Here is a 15,056-nt window from a genome sequence, read left to right as displayed (position 1 = left end):
AAATCACAGTAAAAATAATCAGTTACCTCATTTTACCCTTATTATGATTTTTTAAGAGCCAAGTTTTAATTTGAAGTGAATATATGAAAATAGAGCATGGAAAAAGTATATATCACTACCCCAAAGAGAATGTAATTTGGTTTCTAAATAGAGAAGTATACAAAGTAAATGTTCACATATTTTAAATATTTAAAACATCTTACCCTTATCAAAGCTTGCATTAGCACCTCTGTCCAGAAGGACCCGAACCAGTTCTACATTGGAAACACTAGCAGCATACATAAGGGAAGTCCAACCATACTGAAAGCTGGTATCTACACTGATGCCTGTTAACACAGAAACAAGCTTTTAAAAGTCCTTCACCAAAACAAACAAATCCATGTCACATTAATATGTTAAAAGCACTGCACACAGTGACATACACCATGTACTTCACAATGGAAGGGCATTTCTTGGTAGTAATGGCTTAAGAAAAATATAAAATAATTATATGTGAATCAGTCATGTCCGACTCTTAGCAACCCCATGGACTGTAGCCTACCAGGCTCCTCCGTCCATGGGATTCTCCAGGCAAGAGTACTAGAGTGGGTTGCCATTGCCTTCTCCAATAATAAAATAGCTAACTTCACTTTCGCGATAGTTCACTTCCATGTCACTATATTTCAAGAGACTGGATCTGTCAGATATATTTTTCATATATTTGTTGTTCAGCTGCTCAGTGGTTTCTGACTCTTTGCAACCCCATAGACTGTAGCCTGCCAGGGTCCTCTGTCCGTGGGATTTTCCAGGAAAGAATATGGAGTGAGTTGCCATTTCCTTCTGCAGGGGATCTTCCTGACCAGAGATTGAACCCACGTCTCCCACATCTCCTGCATTAGTGGGTGGATTCTTTACCACTGAGCTACCAGGAAGGCTTTTTTTCATACAATATGTTATCTATATTAGGACAGGTTTTTACATGCTACCTTTTCCTTTCTAGGGCAGTTGGGAAGTTTCACAGATGTAAAAATGTCTTTTTAGTTAGAATATTATCACACATGTCTATGGTAGCAAATATCAATAATACTCCTTATTAAAACTCTCTTAACTTCCTTCTGAATGCAGAATTTAACCATGGGTTACTGGCCAAATATGAGGCTAAAAAGGTAGGTTAGGGTTTGATTATGAAAGCTCTGTTAAGAAATGTAGACTGTACTTTGTGATTCAGAGACTCACATTATTACAATTGTATTATAAGAAGACAATTTAGGTACCACTGCTGAGAGTGGGATAGGAGGCAGGGAGACCTGGTAATGAGGTTTCAAGTCCAAGCAAAAGTCAGAGCAAGGGCAGTTGAGAAAGAGAAGGAATACAAAAGGATAGTTCAAAGGCACGGTTAGTGGAATGTAAAATTACTTTGAGGAAGAGAAGTGTTAAAAAAGAATAAATAGACAATATCAGATTCTTTGCTTGAAACTTTTGAGGAAGGGGTACGTTTTTTTGGCTGGGGTTGCTCAGAGGATGGGACATGAGTCTAGTGCTGTCAGAAGCCTTTTGTCCATCTAACTGAGAACCTATCATAAGTGGAAACAACACAGAAAGAAGCAGAGCTAAGAGGTCAAAAGACTCTTGAGAAGGCCCAAGAACAGAATTTAAACTATGGAGCAGAACTTTTCACAGATCAAGCCCTGAGTCTTTGGAGTAGGAGCACTGACTCCACGACCCTAGACTACCAGAGAACTAACTCTATGGAGTATCAAATAGTGAGAACTCACACAAAGGAAACTATTTGAATATAACAGCTGGCATCACCCAACCACCCTGTGTAGGACACCTCATCCAAACAACAAACAAAACAAAAATACAAACCCAATCATCAGCAAACCGGATTACCACCTAACTCATCCATGGCCATCAGAGGAAAAACAAACAAAAAAACTCAGCACAAATCTCACCCTATACAAGCTTACACAAACCACTGGACCGACCTTAGGAGGGCAGAAAACAAAAGGAAGAAAGAATTCAGCCTTGAAGCCTGGGAAAAGGAGACCTCAAACACAGTAAGTTAAAAAAAAAACAATGAAAAGACAGAGAAATATTACACAAATGAAGGAACAAACTATAAACACATAAGTCCAAATAAATGAAGAGGAAATAGGCAAACTATCTGAAAAAGAATTCAGAATGATGATAGTAAAGATGGTCAAAAACCTTGAAAACATAATGGAGAAAATGTAAGAATCAATTAACAAAGACCTAGAAGAATTAAAGAATAAACATACAGAGACAAAAAACACAATTACAGAAATTAAAAATACCCTAAAAGGAATGAATAGCAGAAGAAGTAGAAGAACGAATCAGTGAGCTGGAAGATAAAGTGGTGGAAATAACTTCTGAAGAGCAGAATAAAGTAAAAACAATGAAAAAAAAGTGAGGACCTATGGGACAATATCAAACGCACCAACATTTGAATTATGGGGGCCCGGAAGAAGAAAAGAAAAATAAAAGGTATGAGAAAAATTTTGAAGAGATTATAGTCGAAAATTTCCCCAACATGGAAAAGGAAATAATCAAGTTCAAAAGGCACAAAGTCCCATACAGGATAAACCCAAGGAGAAACACGCAAGACACATACTAATCAAATTAACAGAGATTAAGCACAAAGAAAGAATATTAAAAGCAGCAAGGGAAAAGCAAAAAGTAACATACAAGGGAAACACCATACATTTAACAGCTGATCTTTCAGCAGAAACTCTGCAGGCCAGAAGAGAATGGCAGGATATATTTAAAGTACTGAGAGGGAAAAATCTACAACCAAGATTACTGTACCTGGCAAGGATCTCATTCAAAATTGATTGAGAAATAAAAAGCTTTTCAGACCAGCAAAACTTAAGAGAATTCAGTACCACCAAACCAGCTTTACAACAAATGTTAAAGGGACTTATATAGTTGCAACCCACTCCAGTATTCTTGCCTGGAGAATCCCAGGGATGGGGGAGTCTGGTGGGCTGCCGTCTATGGGTCACACAGAGTCAGACACGACTGAAGCGACTTAGCAGCATATAGTCAAGAAAAACAAGAGAGGAAAAAGATATACAAAATCAACCCCAAACAATTAAAGAAAATGGCAATAGGAACATATATATCAATAATTACTTTAAATGTAAATGGATTAATGCTCCAACCAAAAGACACAGACTGGCTGAATAGATACAAAAACAAGACCTATATATATGCTGTCTACAAGAAACCCACTTCAGACCTCAAGACACATATAGACTGAAAGTGAGAGGACAGAAAAATATATTCCATACAAATGGGAGGCAAAAGAAAGCTGGAGTAGCAATCCTCATTATCAGACAAAATAGACCTTAAAATAAAGAATACTACAAGACATAAGGAAGGACATTGCCTAATGATTAAGGGATCAATCCAAGAGGCAGACATAACAATTGTAAATACCTATGCACCCATCATAGGAGCACCTCAACACATAAGACAAACACTAACAGACATAAAAGGAGAAACTGACAGTAACACAATAATAGTAGGAGACTTAAACACCCCACTCACACCAATGGACAGATCATCAAAACAGAAAATTAATAAGGAAATGCAAGTCTTAAATGATACATTAGATGAGCTGGATCTCATTGATATCTCAGGACACTCTATCCAAAAGCAGAAGAATACACCTTCTTTTCAAGTGCACATAGAACATTCTCCAGGATAGACCACATCTTGGGTCACAAATCAAACCTCAGTAAATTTAAGAAAATTTGAATCATATCAAACATCTTCTCCAACCGTAACGCTATGAAACTAGATATTAATTACAAGAAAAAAACTGTAAGAAACATAAACACATGGAGATTAAACAAGACATTTCTAAATAACCAACAGGTTACTGAAGAAATAAAAAGGGAAATAAAAAAATTTCTCGAAACAAATAACAATGAAAACACGACAACTCAAAACCTATGGGATGCAGCAAAAGCAGTTCTAAGAAGTTTAAAGTAATACAATCCTACCTCAAGAAACAAACAAACAAAAAAAACCGTCAAATAGACAACCTAACTTTGCACCTAAAACAACTAGAAAAAGAAGAAAAAAAGACCCCCAAAATTAGTAGAAAGAAATAAATCATAAAGATCCAAGCAGAAATAAATGAAAAAGAAATGAAAGAAACAATAGTAAAGATTAATAAAACCAAAAGCTGGTTCTTCGAAACGATAAAGCAAATTGACAAACCTTTAGCCAGACTCATCAAGAAAAAGAGAGAGAAGAATCAAACCAACAAAATTAGAAATGAAAAAGAAGAGGTTACAACAGACAATGCAGAAATACAAAGGATTATAGGAGAGTATTATGAACAAGTATAAGGCAATAAAATGCATAACCTGGAAGAAATGGACAGATTCTTAGAAAAGTTCAATCTTCCAAGACTGAACCAGGAAGAAATAGAAATTATGAACAACCCAATTACAAGCACTGAAATTGAAGTGTGATAAAAAATCTTCCAAAAATCAAAAGCCCAGGAGCAGATGGCTTCACAAGAGAATTCTACCAAACACTTAGAGAAGTGCTAATGCCTATCCTTCTAAAATTCTTTCAAAAAATTGCAGAGGAAGGAACACTTCCAAACTCATTCTATGAGGCCACCATCACCCTGATACCAAAAACAGACAAAGACAACACAAAAATAGAAAACTACAGGCCAATATCACTGATGAACACAGATGCAAAACTCCTCAACAAAATTTTAGCAAATAGAATTCAGCAACACATCGAAAAGCTCATACACCATGATCAAGCTGGGTTTATTCCAGCGATGCAAGGATTCTTCAATATATGCAAATCAATCAATGTGATACACCATATTAACAAGCTGAAAGATAAAAATCATATAATAATCTCAACAGATGCATAAAAAGCCTTTGACAAAATTCAGCACCCATTTATGATTAAAACGCTTAAAAAAATGGGCACAAAAGGAACCTACCTCAACATAGTAAAGGCCATATATGATAAGCCTACAGCAAACATTCTCAATGGTGAAAAACTGAAAGCATTCCCCCTAAGATCAGGTACAAGACAAGGGTATCCACTTTCATCACTATTATTCGACATAGTTCTGGAAGTCCTAGCTATAGCCATCAGAGAAGAAAAAGAAATAAAAGGAATCCAAATCAGAAAAGAAGTAAAGCTCTCACTGTTTGAAGATGACATGATACTGCATATTGAAAACCCTAAAGATAATATGAGAAAATTACTAGAGCTAATCAGTGAACTTAGCAAAGTTGCAGGATACAAAATCAATACACAGAAATCACTTCTATTTATATATACTAACAATGAAAAATCAGAAAGAGAAATTAAGAATCAATCCCATTCACCACTGCAACAAAAAGAATAAAATATCTAGGAATAAACTTACCTAAGGAGACAAAAGAACTGTACACAGAAAATTATAAGACACTACTGAAAGAAATCAAAGATGACATAAATAGATGGAAAGATATTCCACATTCCTGGGTAGGAAGAATCAATATTGTGAAAATGACTATACTATTAAATACAATCTACAGATTCAACATGATCCCTATCAAATTACCAATGACATTTTTCACAGAACTAGAACAAAAAATTTCACAATTCATACGGAAACACAAAAGACCCCGAATAGCCAAAGCAGTCTTGAGAAAGAAAAATGGAGCTGGAGGAATCAGCCTTCCTGACATCAGATTATACTACAAAGCTACAGTCATCAAGACAGTATGGTACTGGCACAAAAACAGAAATATAGACCAATGGAACAAGATAGAAAGCCCCAAAATAAACCCAGGCACCTATGACTACCTTATTTTTGACAAAGGAGACAAGAGTATACAATGGGGCAAAGACAGCCTCTTCAATAAATGGTGCTGGGAAAACTGGACAGCTACATGTAAAAGAATGAAATTAGAACACCTCCTAACACCATACACAAAGATAAACTCAAAATGGATTAAAGACCTAAATGTAAGATCAGAAACTATAAAACTCTTAGAGGACAACATAGGCAGAACACTTGATGACATAAATTAAAGAAAGATCCTCTATGACTCACCTCCTAGAGTAATGGAAATAAAAACAAAAGTAAACACGTGGGACCTGATTAAACTTAAAAACTTTTGCACAGCAAAGGAAACTATAAACAAGGTGAAAAGACAACTCTTTGAATGGGAGAAAATAATAGTAAATGAAACAACTGACAAAGGATTAATTTCCAAAATATACATCAGCTCATACAACTCAATGCCAGAGAAACAAACAACCCAATCAAAAAGTGGGAAAAAGACTTAAACAGACATTTCTGCAAAGAAGACATACAGATGGCTTACAAACACATGAAAAGATGCTCAATGTCTCTCATTATTAGAGAAACGCAAATCAAAACTACAATGAGATATCACCTCACACAGGTCAGAATGGCCATCATCAAAAAGTCTACAAACAATAAATTCTGGAGAGGATGTGGAGAAAAGGGAATGCTCTTGCACTGTTGGTCAGAATGTAAAGTGATACAGTCACTACAGAAGACGGTATGGAGATTCCTTAAAAAACTAGGAATAAAATCACCATATAACCAACCCATCCCACTCCTAGGCATATACCCTGAGGAAACCAAAATTGAAAAAGACACATGTATTCCACTTTTCATTGCAGCACTATTTACAATAGCTAGAACATGGAAGCAGCCTAGATGTCCATCGACAGATGAATGGATAAAAAAGTTGTAGTTAATACACACAATGGAATATTACTCAGCCATAAAAAGGGACACATTTGAGTCAGTTCTAATGAAGTAGATGAACCTAGAACCTATTATACAGAGTGAAGTAAGTCAGAAAGACGATAAATATCATATTCTAACACATATATACAGAATATAGAAAAATGGTACTTTAGAATTTATTTACAGGGCACCAGTGGAGAAAGACATAGAGGATAAGACTTATGGGCATGGGGAGAGGGGAGGAGAGGGTGAGATGCATGAAAAGAGTAACATGGAAACTTATATTACCATATATAAAATAGATAGCCAACGGGAATTTGCTGTATGGCTCAGGAAACTCAAACAGGTGCTCTGTATCAACCTAGGGGGGTGGGATGCGGAGAGATGGGAGGGGGATTCAAAAGGGAGAGGATATATGTATACCTATGACTGATTCATGTTGAGATTTGACAAAAAACAAAATTCTATAAAGCAATTATCTTCAATTAAAAAATAAGCTAATTAAAAAAACATTAAAACCTTGGATACAGCTCATAATATGAAAGTTAATGCCTTAATGAAATATTAAAATTGCATCAGGAATACTGTTCTGGCATTAAAAATAAACAATGACATAAGAAAAAGAAAATAAGTATCAAGTTTGCTTTGGACAAATGAATGAAACAATAAGCTAGAGTAAGAACAAGCACAGATGAGATATCAGGCCTGAGAAGTAGGATAAAGTTTTAGATAGCCACCATCCAGAGTGAGACAGGAAGAGATGGATAATAACTGTTAAGAAAGGATGAGAGAGAGCCAGATGCCCTTAAAACCCTCAAATCAATCATTAATGGTACAAATCCGTGAAGTCATCTAATTTTCCCCAATAGCACTGATTGGTTTAGTCACATAAAAAAACTGGTGAACTAATCTAGGTTTGGATCTAAGACTAGGGAGGAGCATAGAAGATATGACACAAAGACAAAGTTATAATGAGGCAGTGAACATAACCCATTAAATTTATGTAAAGCCTTTGCTATATGAAGAGATCAATATTTAAATGGTGAACTCTCTCTTGAACCTAAGAAATATCTGCTAATTTTAAGAAAAGAAAGAAAATAGAACATCTTTGTATTTCAAAGAAGGAAAACTTGCATATGAAAAATCACTGAATACAGCCTTCCCTTAATACCTTATATTTGACAGGTTTTATAGTCTGGCTATAAAGTATTTCATCTGCAAAAGGTCATATCACTGAAGGAAAGCAAACTTGTTAGGGAGGACTCACTTTATTTCTCTGAAGACTCAGTATTTTTCTGTAGGAACACTAAGGTGCTGAAAGATTATTTGTCAAATTCCCAGTTGTTTAATTGATATAAGGTACATGACAATTCCCTGGAGAAAACATCAGAAAACTAAGTATTCTATAAACAATATACTGCTGTCCCAACTTGTCTTCTCTAACAAATTTTTCTCTTTAAACTGCTGCAACTGAAAGCATATGAATAAGATCAGAGAAAATTATTCTTTCCTTATTGATATTACTGCTCAAACTGTGACAGCAAAATTAAAAAGGAAAAGATGTGAAGATAAAGATAAGCAAATGTGGCATTTTAGTATAAAAATTCTTAGTAATCATCACCCCTAAACTCAAAAAAGTAAATTATTAAACACATGATGTTCTAAGCATAAATGCAAAAAGATAAGTTTAAAAGAACTGACAAGATATTTTTATATAGCTAAAAAAAAAAACGATTCAAAATAACACTATATTGTTTGTGGATATATACACATATGGTAAATGTATAAAGACATGCATAGGAATAAAAAATATCAACTATAGGACAATGCTAATTTCCAGGAGGAGAAAGGTAAGTCTCCATACATTTTTGAGTGTCCAAAATACTTAATAATTTAAAGAGAACTGAAAATGTTAGTGCATAGCAGAAAAGCAAAAACCAGAGGTATTGTTGGACTACTAAAAATGGCTGACTCAAAAGGAGCTTTCATTTTTTTATTAAGATTTCCAACTAGTACAGAAATATGTATGACTTTGGCAAAAAATTAAAAATATTTTTTCAAGTGTTAAATGATGACCTCTGGGAGGAAATCAGGAGATACTAAAATAGGAGTTACACGTTAAAGTGAGACTTCAAGGATAGTGGGGGTTAAAGTGGGGACAAAGGTGTTTTTCTACTTAAACCTATTTGTTATTGGTTTGTTAGAAGGAACTTAAAATTTTTTGTAATTAAAGACAAATTTTAGAAGGTTGACACAATACTTTACCAGAAGGCTCTTTTCAAGTCCTTTCAAGAGACTCCATCACTTCACTGTATCTAGTCCCACTACCCAAGACAAGCTCTCTTTTCTAAAAGAAATTTCTGCCTATTCCATCCCATCCAACATTATGCACACTCCTGCATGTATTCATATTCTAGTATTAGACCTCTTTCAATTATTCAAATTTTATTTAATTCTTTACCTATGAACTCAAGCTCAAGTTCCATTGTCCATAAAGTCACACAATCCTTACTTGTTACAACAGTTAATATTTATATAATGCCTATATGTTCTAAGACTTGAATATATTCTCTCATTTTAATCTCTCCTCCCCCCAAAATAAAAACCCTTTGATCCAATGCATCTTGCTTTTGAAAATGGGGACACTGAAGCTTAGAAGTTTTCCTAACTTGGTCAGGATTACAGAGCCAAGTAGCAGGCTAGTAATCAAACCCAGAACTGTACTGTTTCCCAAATGATTCACTTTCCATTAAACCATGCATCTCTAGCATAGAAGAAAAACATTTTGCTATATACAATTTTGTGTGGGAATGTTTTGTATTTACAAGCAGACAGTGGATGCTTATTACTCCTTTGATTAATTTCAGTCAATATCAACAATTCACACTTCCATGTCAAGGTAATTTAAAAAAATATTTAGCAAACAGAAAAACGTCATGGGACCCAAGACATAATTATGATGTTTTATAAAGAAACAGATGCTCTGGAGGTTTAAAATGACTTTCCCAAAGAAGCACACTGAACAGGCCATAGGTGGGAAAAGGTATCCAGATACATTCCTCCTTTGTTTTCATTCACACACTGACACAACCAGCACATGCAAAGACTATAACTAAAATGTACATAACTGGGAACAACTCTTGAGAAACTCACAATCAAAATTATAGTCAGATAAATGTTGAGAAAAGTGAGTCAAGATTATCAAAGCACGGCAGGATTAGTCAGAGTAGACCTTTCGAAGGAAGTGGAAGAACTGATGGAAGGTAATCAGTAGCATTCCAAATTTGTATCAGAGGAAAAAATAAGGCAGAGAGAACTCAGAGTCAAGTAAGATATGCAGGACACTTGATATGACTAACATTCACTGTGCTTCCATTATAAAACCAACTCATATCTTTTAAAACACGGAATCCCTGTGCATTGAAACAACTGTGCGAGGTTTGAAACCATCCCTTGACTCTCACCAGAATCTAGGAGCTCCTCGACCAATGAAATATTGCCTGTGGTCAAAGCCTTCTTAAATGTTTCCTGCCTTTCTTCAACTGGTAACGGTCCTTTTAATTTCTAAGAACACAGAAAATTAAAAAAAAAAAAATTCTTGTTATACATATTTTCATTCCCACCGCATTGGGAAACAATAATGATTGGTTTTAGGTACATCATTTTAGGGATTGAGCGGGGGGAGGCAAAATACAAAATTTGCGTCTAATTCATAACTAAAAAGGGATCTTTAAAGGGAATGGGTAATGAGGGGTTCAAACCCAGAAGAGCCATATTGACAACCTAAAAAGGCGTATATGATGGAAAACACAGTAAGGAAATGAGAGGGAAACTGCGAGTTTGTCTGGAGTCCAAAAGCCTGTATTCACGCTGGAAAAAAAACTTAGGGAAACACAGGCAAGGAAGTAAGACGTTTCATGGCCAGGGAAGGCCGATCCAGGTGCGGCCAAGACAAGGCCTCCTTTGCTACCTGAGCTTTCCGGTCGAGATACCCAATCTCCCAGCCGTCATCCTCACTGTCACTACTCTCGCCTCCACCGGCCACTGCTAGACAGCGTAGGGGGCCCGCCGCCATACCACCGGGCCCTCTCCGCACGGCACTGGAAGGCTGCCTGTCCACTGGTTCCATCTGCGCCTGCGCACTGCGGAGTGCGTAAGCCTGCGCGGGAAAGGATGCGCGGGAAAGGCTGTGCGGGCAGGCGCGACGCGCCAGCGTTGGGGCTTTGGACCCTCCAGCGCAGGCGCGTGAGCGCGCGCTGCGGCCCTGAGCTCGTTCTGCCAGTCATAAAACCCTCGGTAGAGGAAAACTGGCTAGCGTGACAGGCCAGGCAGACCTGACCTTGTGGCCAGTGTTGCCGATACTTTTCGGGGGGCGGGAGTCTTATCTTTCTTTCTTTTTAGGGTATTTGCCTGATGAAGTCCTTACAGTTTAAAAACTAGCCCCACTTGTGGCAGGAGCAGAATGGGGTTTAAATGTCACGAAAAGTAGGCTTTTGCTCCCATTCCCGTCACCCGTCCCCCCCTGACAAATCCGCTGTCAAATGTGCGTCCCTTGGCCAGTGCTGTTGGCCAGAATATTTCCTCAAGGAGCATCACCTACACATTCAAGTAGCGAGCAGATGAATGGGAGCCGATAAAGGAATCAGAAGAATTCTTCCTTTGAATTTCTTGTGATCGCGGATATCATCGTAAATTTAGAAACTTCAGGACATCAGAACACTTTCACAGATAAGAAATATAGAACCCTGAAAGGAAATGATCAAGGAAGGGGAAAGTCAAAAGAGTGGATCAGATGAGCGGGGAAGAAGAAATGATTTAAACTTTCGGAAGGTAAGCGGTACAAACAACTTCAGGTGAAAGCAGCCAAACTCACTTTTCTGCATCTACTCTAATTTCTAGATGAAATATTCGTAACACAGTGATTATTTTTGCAAAAATAGACCTATCAATGAAAAGGGCACATGCCTGTACCCAAAGAAAATTTTAAAAGAATGTAGCCATGCACCAGGGCTTCTTTGGTTTCTCAGCTGGTAAAGAATCTGCCCGCAGCGCGGGAGACCTGGGTTCGATTCCTTCAGGGTTGGGAAGATCCCCTGAGGACGGCATGGCAAGCCACTCCAGTATTGGAGTGGGAGAACCTCCATGGACAAAGGAGCCTGAGGGGCTACAGTCCCTGGGGTCGCAAAGTATCTGACAAGACTGAGCAGCTAAGCACAGCACAGCCATGCACCATTCTTAGGAAGTGTTAACAATACATGTGTATTTTTCGTTAGGGAGTCTTTGGTGTAAGATTTTGAAATTATTTCAGAGATTTTCACAGATAAGTATTTTTAAGTACTGTGGTTATTTGGGGACAAGATCAGTCTTTCTAAATGAATTCATTCCATAAATGTTCCGGATCATTGAGCACAGTCAGGCATAACTAAGTTTGGGGGGACATCAAAGACAAACCAAGCTGCCTCATGGAACTCACATTCTATGAAGAAAGACAGTAAACAAGCAGGACGGTTGCAGATTGTAAATGAGTCAAAGAAATAAACAAGCGCTCAGTTTCTGAAATCAAGTTACCTGGGTTGTTTCCCAGCCAAGTCACTACCGGGAGCTCTGTGCTCCTGGGCAATTACTTAGCCTCTTTCTTCTGTCAATTCTCTTATCTGTAAAATGGGAATTATGATAGTACTCATCATATAGGGTTGTTTGGAGGATTAAATAAAGTAATGAGCTTGGAATAGAGTCAGGCTCAATGTAAGAGATTAATAAATCTTAGCTACTATTGTTTTTATTATTTTAGATGGAGTAGTTGACCGGAGCTAACCATAAGAATCGGGAGAGGAGAGCTTTCTTGGTGGAGGAGATGACTAGTACAAAGTCCCTAAGGCAGGAAAAGTTGGGACCCAGGCCTGGACTAGGACGGGGCAGTTGAAGGCTCTGGGAAGCAAAATTTAAGACACTCACTCTCAGGGGTCTGTAAGTTCTTCTGTTTTGCACTCTAGGTGTCTCACTCACTTTCCTTTTTCATTGCCTTTGGACCAGAAAGCCCTGAGGCTGGAACTTCTCTGAAGGAAGGGGTATGTGATAAGAGGACCTTGTTGGCTTTAAGCAAGAATTTTTTAGATTTTACTCTCACAGCAATTGAACACTGAAATATTTAAATTGATAAAAGACATGTTCTGGTGTGTGTGTGTGTGTGTGTGTGTGTGTTTCTATATAAAGATACTCAAACTCTTGTAAAGGAAGTTTTTGGTGCCATTGACTAAGATGGGAGAAGATCAAAGGATTAACTTGACATGAGCATCCCAAAATTAACATAGTCAAAATAAATACTCATAGTAGCTGTCAGGTTGGTAGTTGGGTGTTTAGCTGTGGAGCTCAAAAGAAAGGCTGGTCTTAGAGATATAAATTTTGGAGTCATCTACACATAATTGATTTTTAAAATGAGAATTTATCTGGCAAGATTTTTTTGTAAATATAAATGCTATAGACTAAATGTTTGTGTCCCCTGGGACCACCTGCTTCCCAAAATCCATATGTTGAAACCTGATCCCCAAAATTATGCTATTTGGAGGTGGGGCCTTTAGGAGGTGATTAGTTCATGAGGGCAGAGCCGGCACAAATGCGATTTGTGCCTTTATGAAAGAGACCCCAGAGAATGCTCTTGACCCTTCCATCATGTGAGGACACAGCAAGAAGATTCTTTATGAACCAGGGAGTGAGTTCTCACCAGACACTGCAACTGGCAGTGGCTTGGTCTTGGACTTCCCAGCTTCCAGAACTGTGAGAACTAAATTTCTGTTATATTAAACCACCCTGTCTATGGTACTCTGTTATAGCAGCCTGAACAGACTATAACAATAGATAAGATTAATCTAAAACTTAGGTGGAAAGGCAAAGGAACTAGATAGCTCAAACAATTCTAAGAAAAAAGTATCAGATCAGATCAGATCAGATCAGTCGCTCAGTCATGTCTAACTCTCTGAGACCCCATGAATCGCAGCATGCCAGGCCTCCCTGTCCATCACCAACTCCTGGAGTTCACTGAGACTTGCATCCATCAAGTCAGTGATGCCATCCAGCTATCTCATCCTCTGTCGTCCCCTTCTCCTCTTGCCCCCAATCCCTCCCAGCATCAGAGTCTTTTCCAATGAGTCAACTCTTCGCATAAGGTGGCCAAAGTACTGGAGTTTCAGCTTTAGCATTCCTTCCAAAGAAATCCCAGGGCTGATCTCCTTCAGAATGGACTGGTTGCATCTCCTTGCAGTCCAAGGGACTCGTATAGAGTTAGAGTCTTCTCTAGTAGTCTAAGAGTCTTCTCGTATAGAGTTAGAGTAATTCTACTTGGTTTTAAGACTTATCCTGTAACTAACATAATCAGGACTGTGTCATATTGGAGAAGGAATAGAACAGAATAGAGAACCTAGAAATAGGCCCATGTAAGTAAGACCAAATGTTATTTGACAAAGGTGTAAGAGCATTCAGTGGAGGAAGGATTGTCTTCAACAAATGATGCTGGATCAACTAAATATTCACATGTTAAAAAAACCTAGACCTAATTTTGAAAACCTCACGTCTTCTCAAAAATTAACTCAAAATAGGGCTTCCCTGGTGGCTCAGTGGTAAAGAATCCACCTGCCAATGTGGAGACACAGGTTCGATCCCTGATCCAGGATGATCCCAAATGCCCCGGAGGAACTAAGCCCGTTCACCACAACTATTGAGCCTGTGCTCTGGAGTTCAGGAGCCACAACTACCAAGTCCTGTTGCTGCAACTACAGGCTTTAGGGCCTGTGCTCTGCAACAAGATAAGCCACTTCAACGAGAAGCCTGTGGACTGCAACTAGAGAATAGTCTGGGCAGCAACAAAGACCAAGCACAGCCAAAAATAAATAAATAAAATTATTTAAAAATAAATCATCTAAAGAATTAACTCAGATCATAGATGTACACAAATGTTCATAGCAGCACTGTTCATATTAGCCAAAAAGTGTAAACAACCCGAAAGTTCTTCAACTGATGAATGGATAAACAAAATGTGGTATATCCACACTATATATGTTAGTTTCTCAGGACAACCATAACACATTTCTACAAATTGAGTGGTTTATAACAACATAAATTTATTCTCTGACCATTCTGGAGGTTAAAGTCTGGAATCAAAGTGTCAGCAGTACCAATTCCCTCAGAAGTCTGCCGGGGAAATCCTTCCCTGTCTTCTCATAACTTCTGGTGGTTGCTAGCAATTTTTGGCATTCCTTGGCTTGTAGTAGATACATCAGTTTAATCTCTGCCTTTGTATTTACAA

General features: G+C 37.8%; 1 protein-coding gene across 2 annotated transcripts in view; it reads right to left on the bottom strand.

The window, feature by feature from the left end:
• Positions 1-10,909, bottom strand: part of ASZ1 (ankyrin repeat, SAM and basic leucine zipper domain containing 1) — a 75,754-nt gene extending 64,845 nt beyond the window's left edge. The window contains exons 1-3 of one of the 2 annotated variants that reach the window (XM_061414024.1): positions 10,728-10,909; positions 10,222-10,321; positions 204-326 (exon numbers count right to left, since the gene is read on the bottom strand). In XM_061414024.1, coding sequence (XP_061270008.1) covers positions 204-326; positions 10,222-10,321; positions 10,728-10,886 — 382 coding nt within the window. In that variant the 5' untranslated portion in view covers positions 10,887-10,909. The remainder of the gene's footprint in view (positions 1-203; positions 327-10,221; positions 10,322-10,727) is intronic. The other variant, XM_061414025.1, reaches the window with a different exon arrangement.
• Between the last annotated feature and the right edge of the window lie 4,147 nt (positions 10,910-15,056).

This window comes from Bos javanicus, chromosome 4 (genome assembly GCF_032452875.1).
Source record: "Bos javanicus breed banteng chromosome 4, ARS-OSU_banteng_1.0, whole genome shotgun sequence".
Classification (NCBI taxonomy): domain Eukaryota; kingdom Metazoa; phylum Chordata; class Mammalia; order Artiodactyla; family Bovidae; genus Bos; species Bos javanicus.
This window is presented reverse-complemented; position numbering and strand designations above follow the sequence as displayed.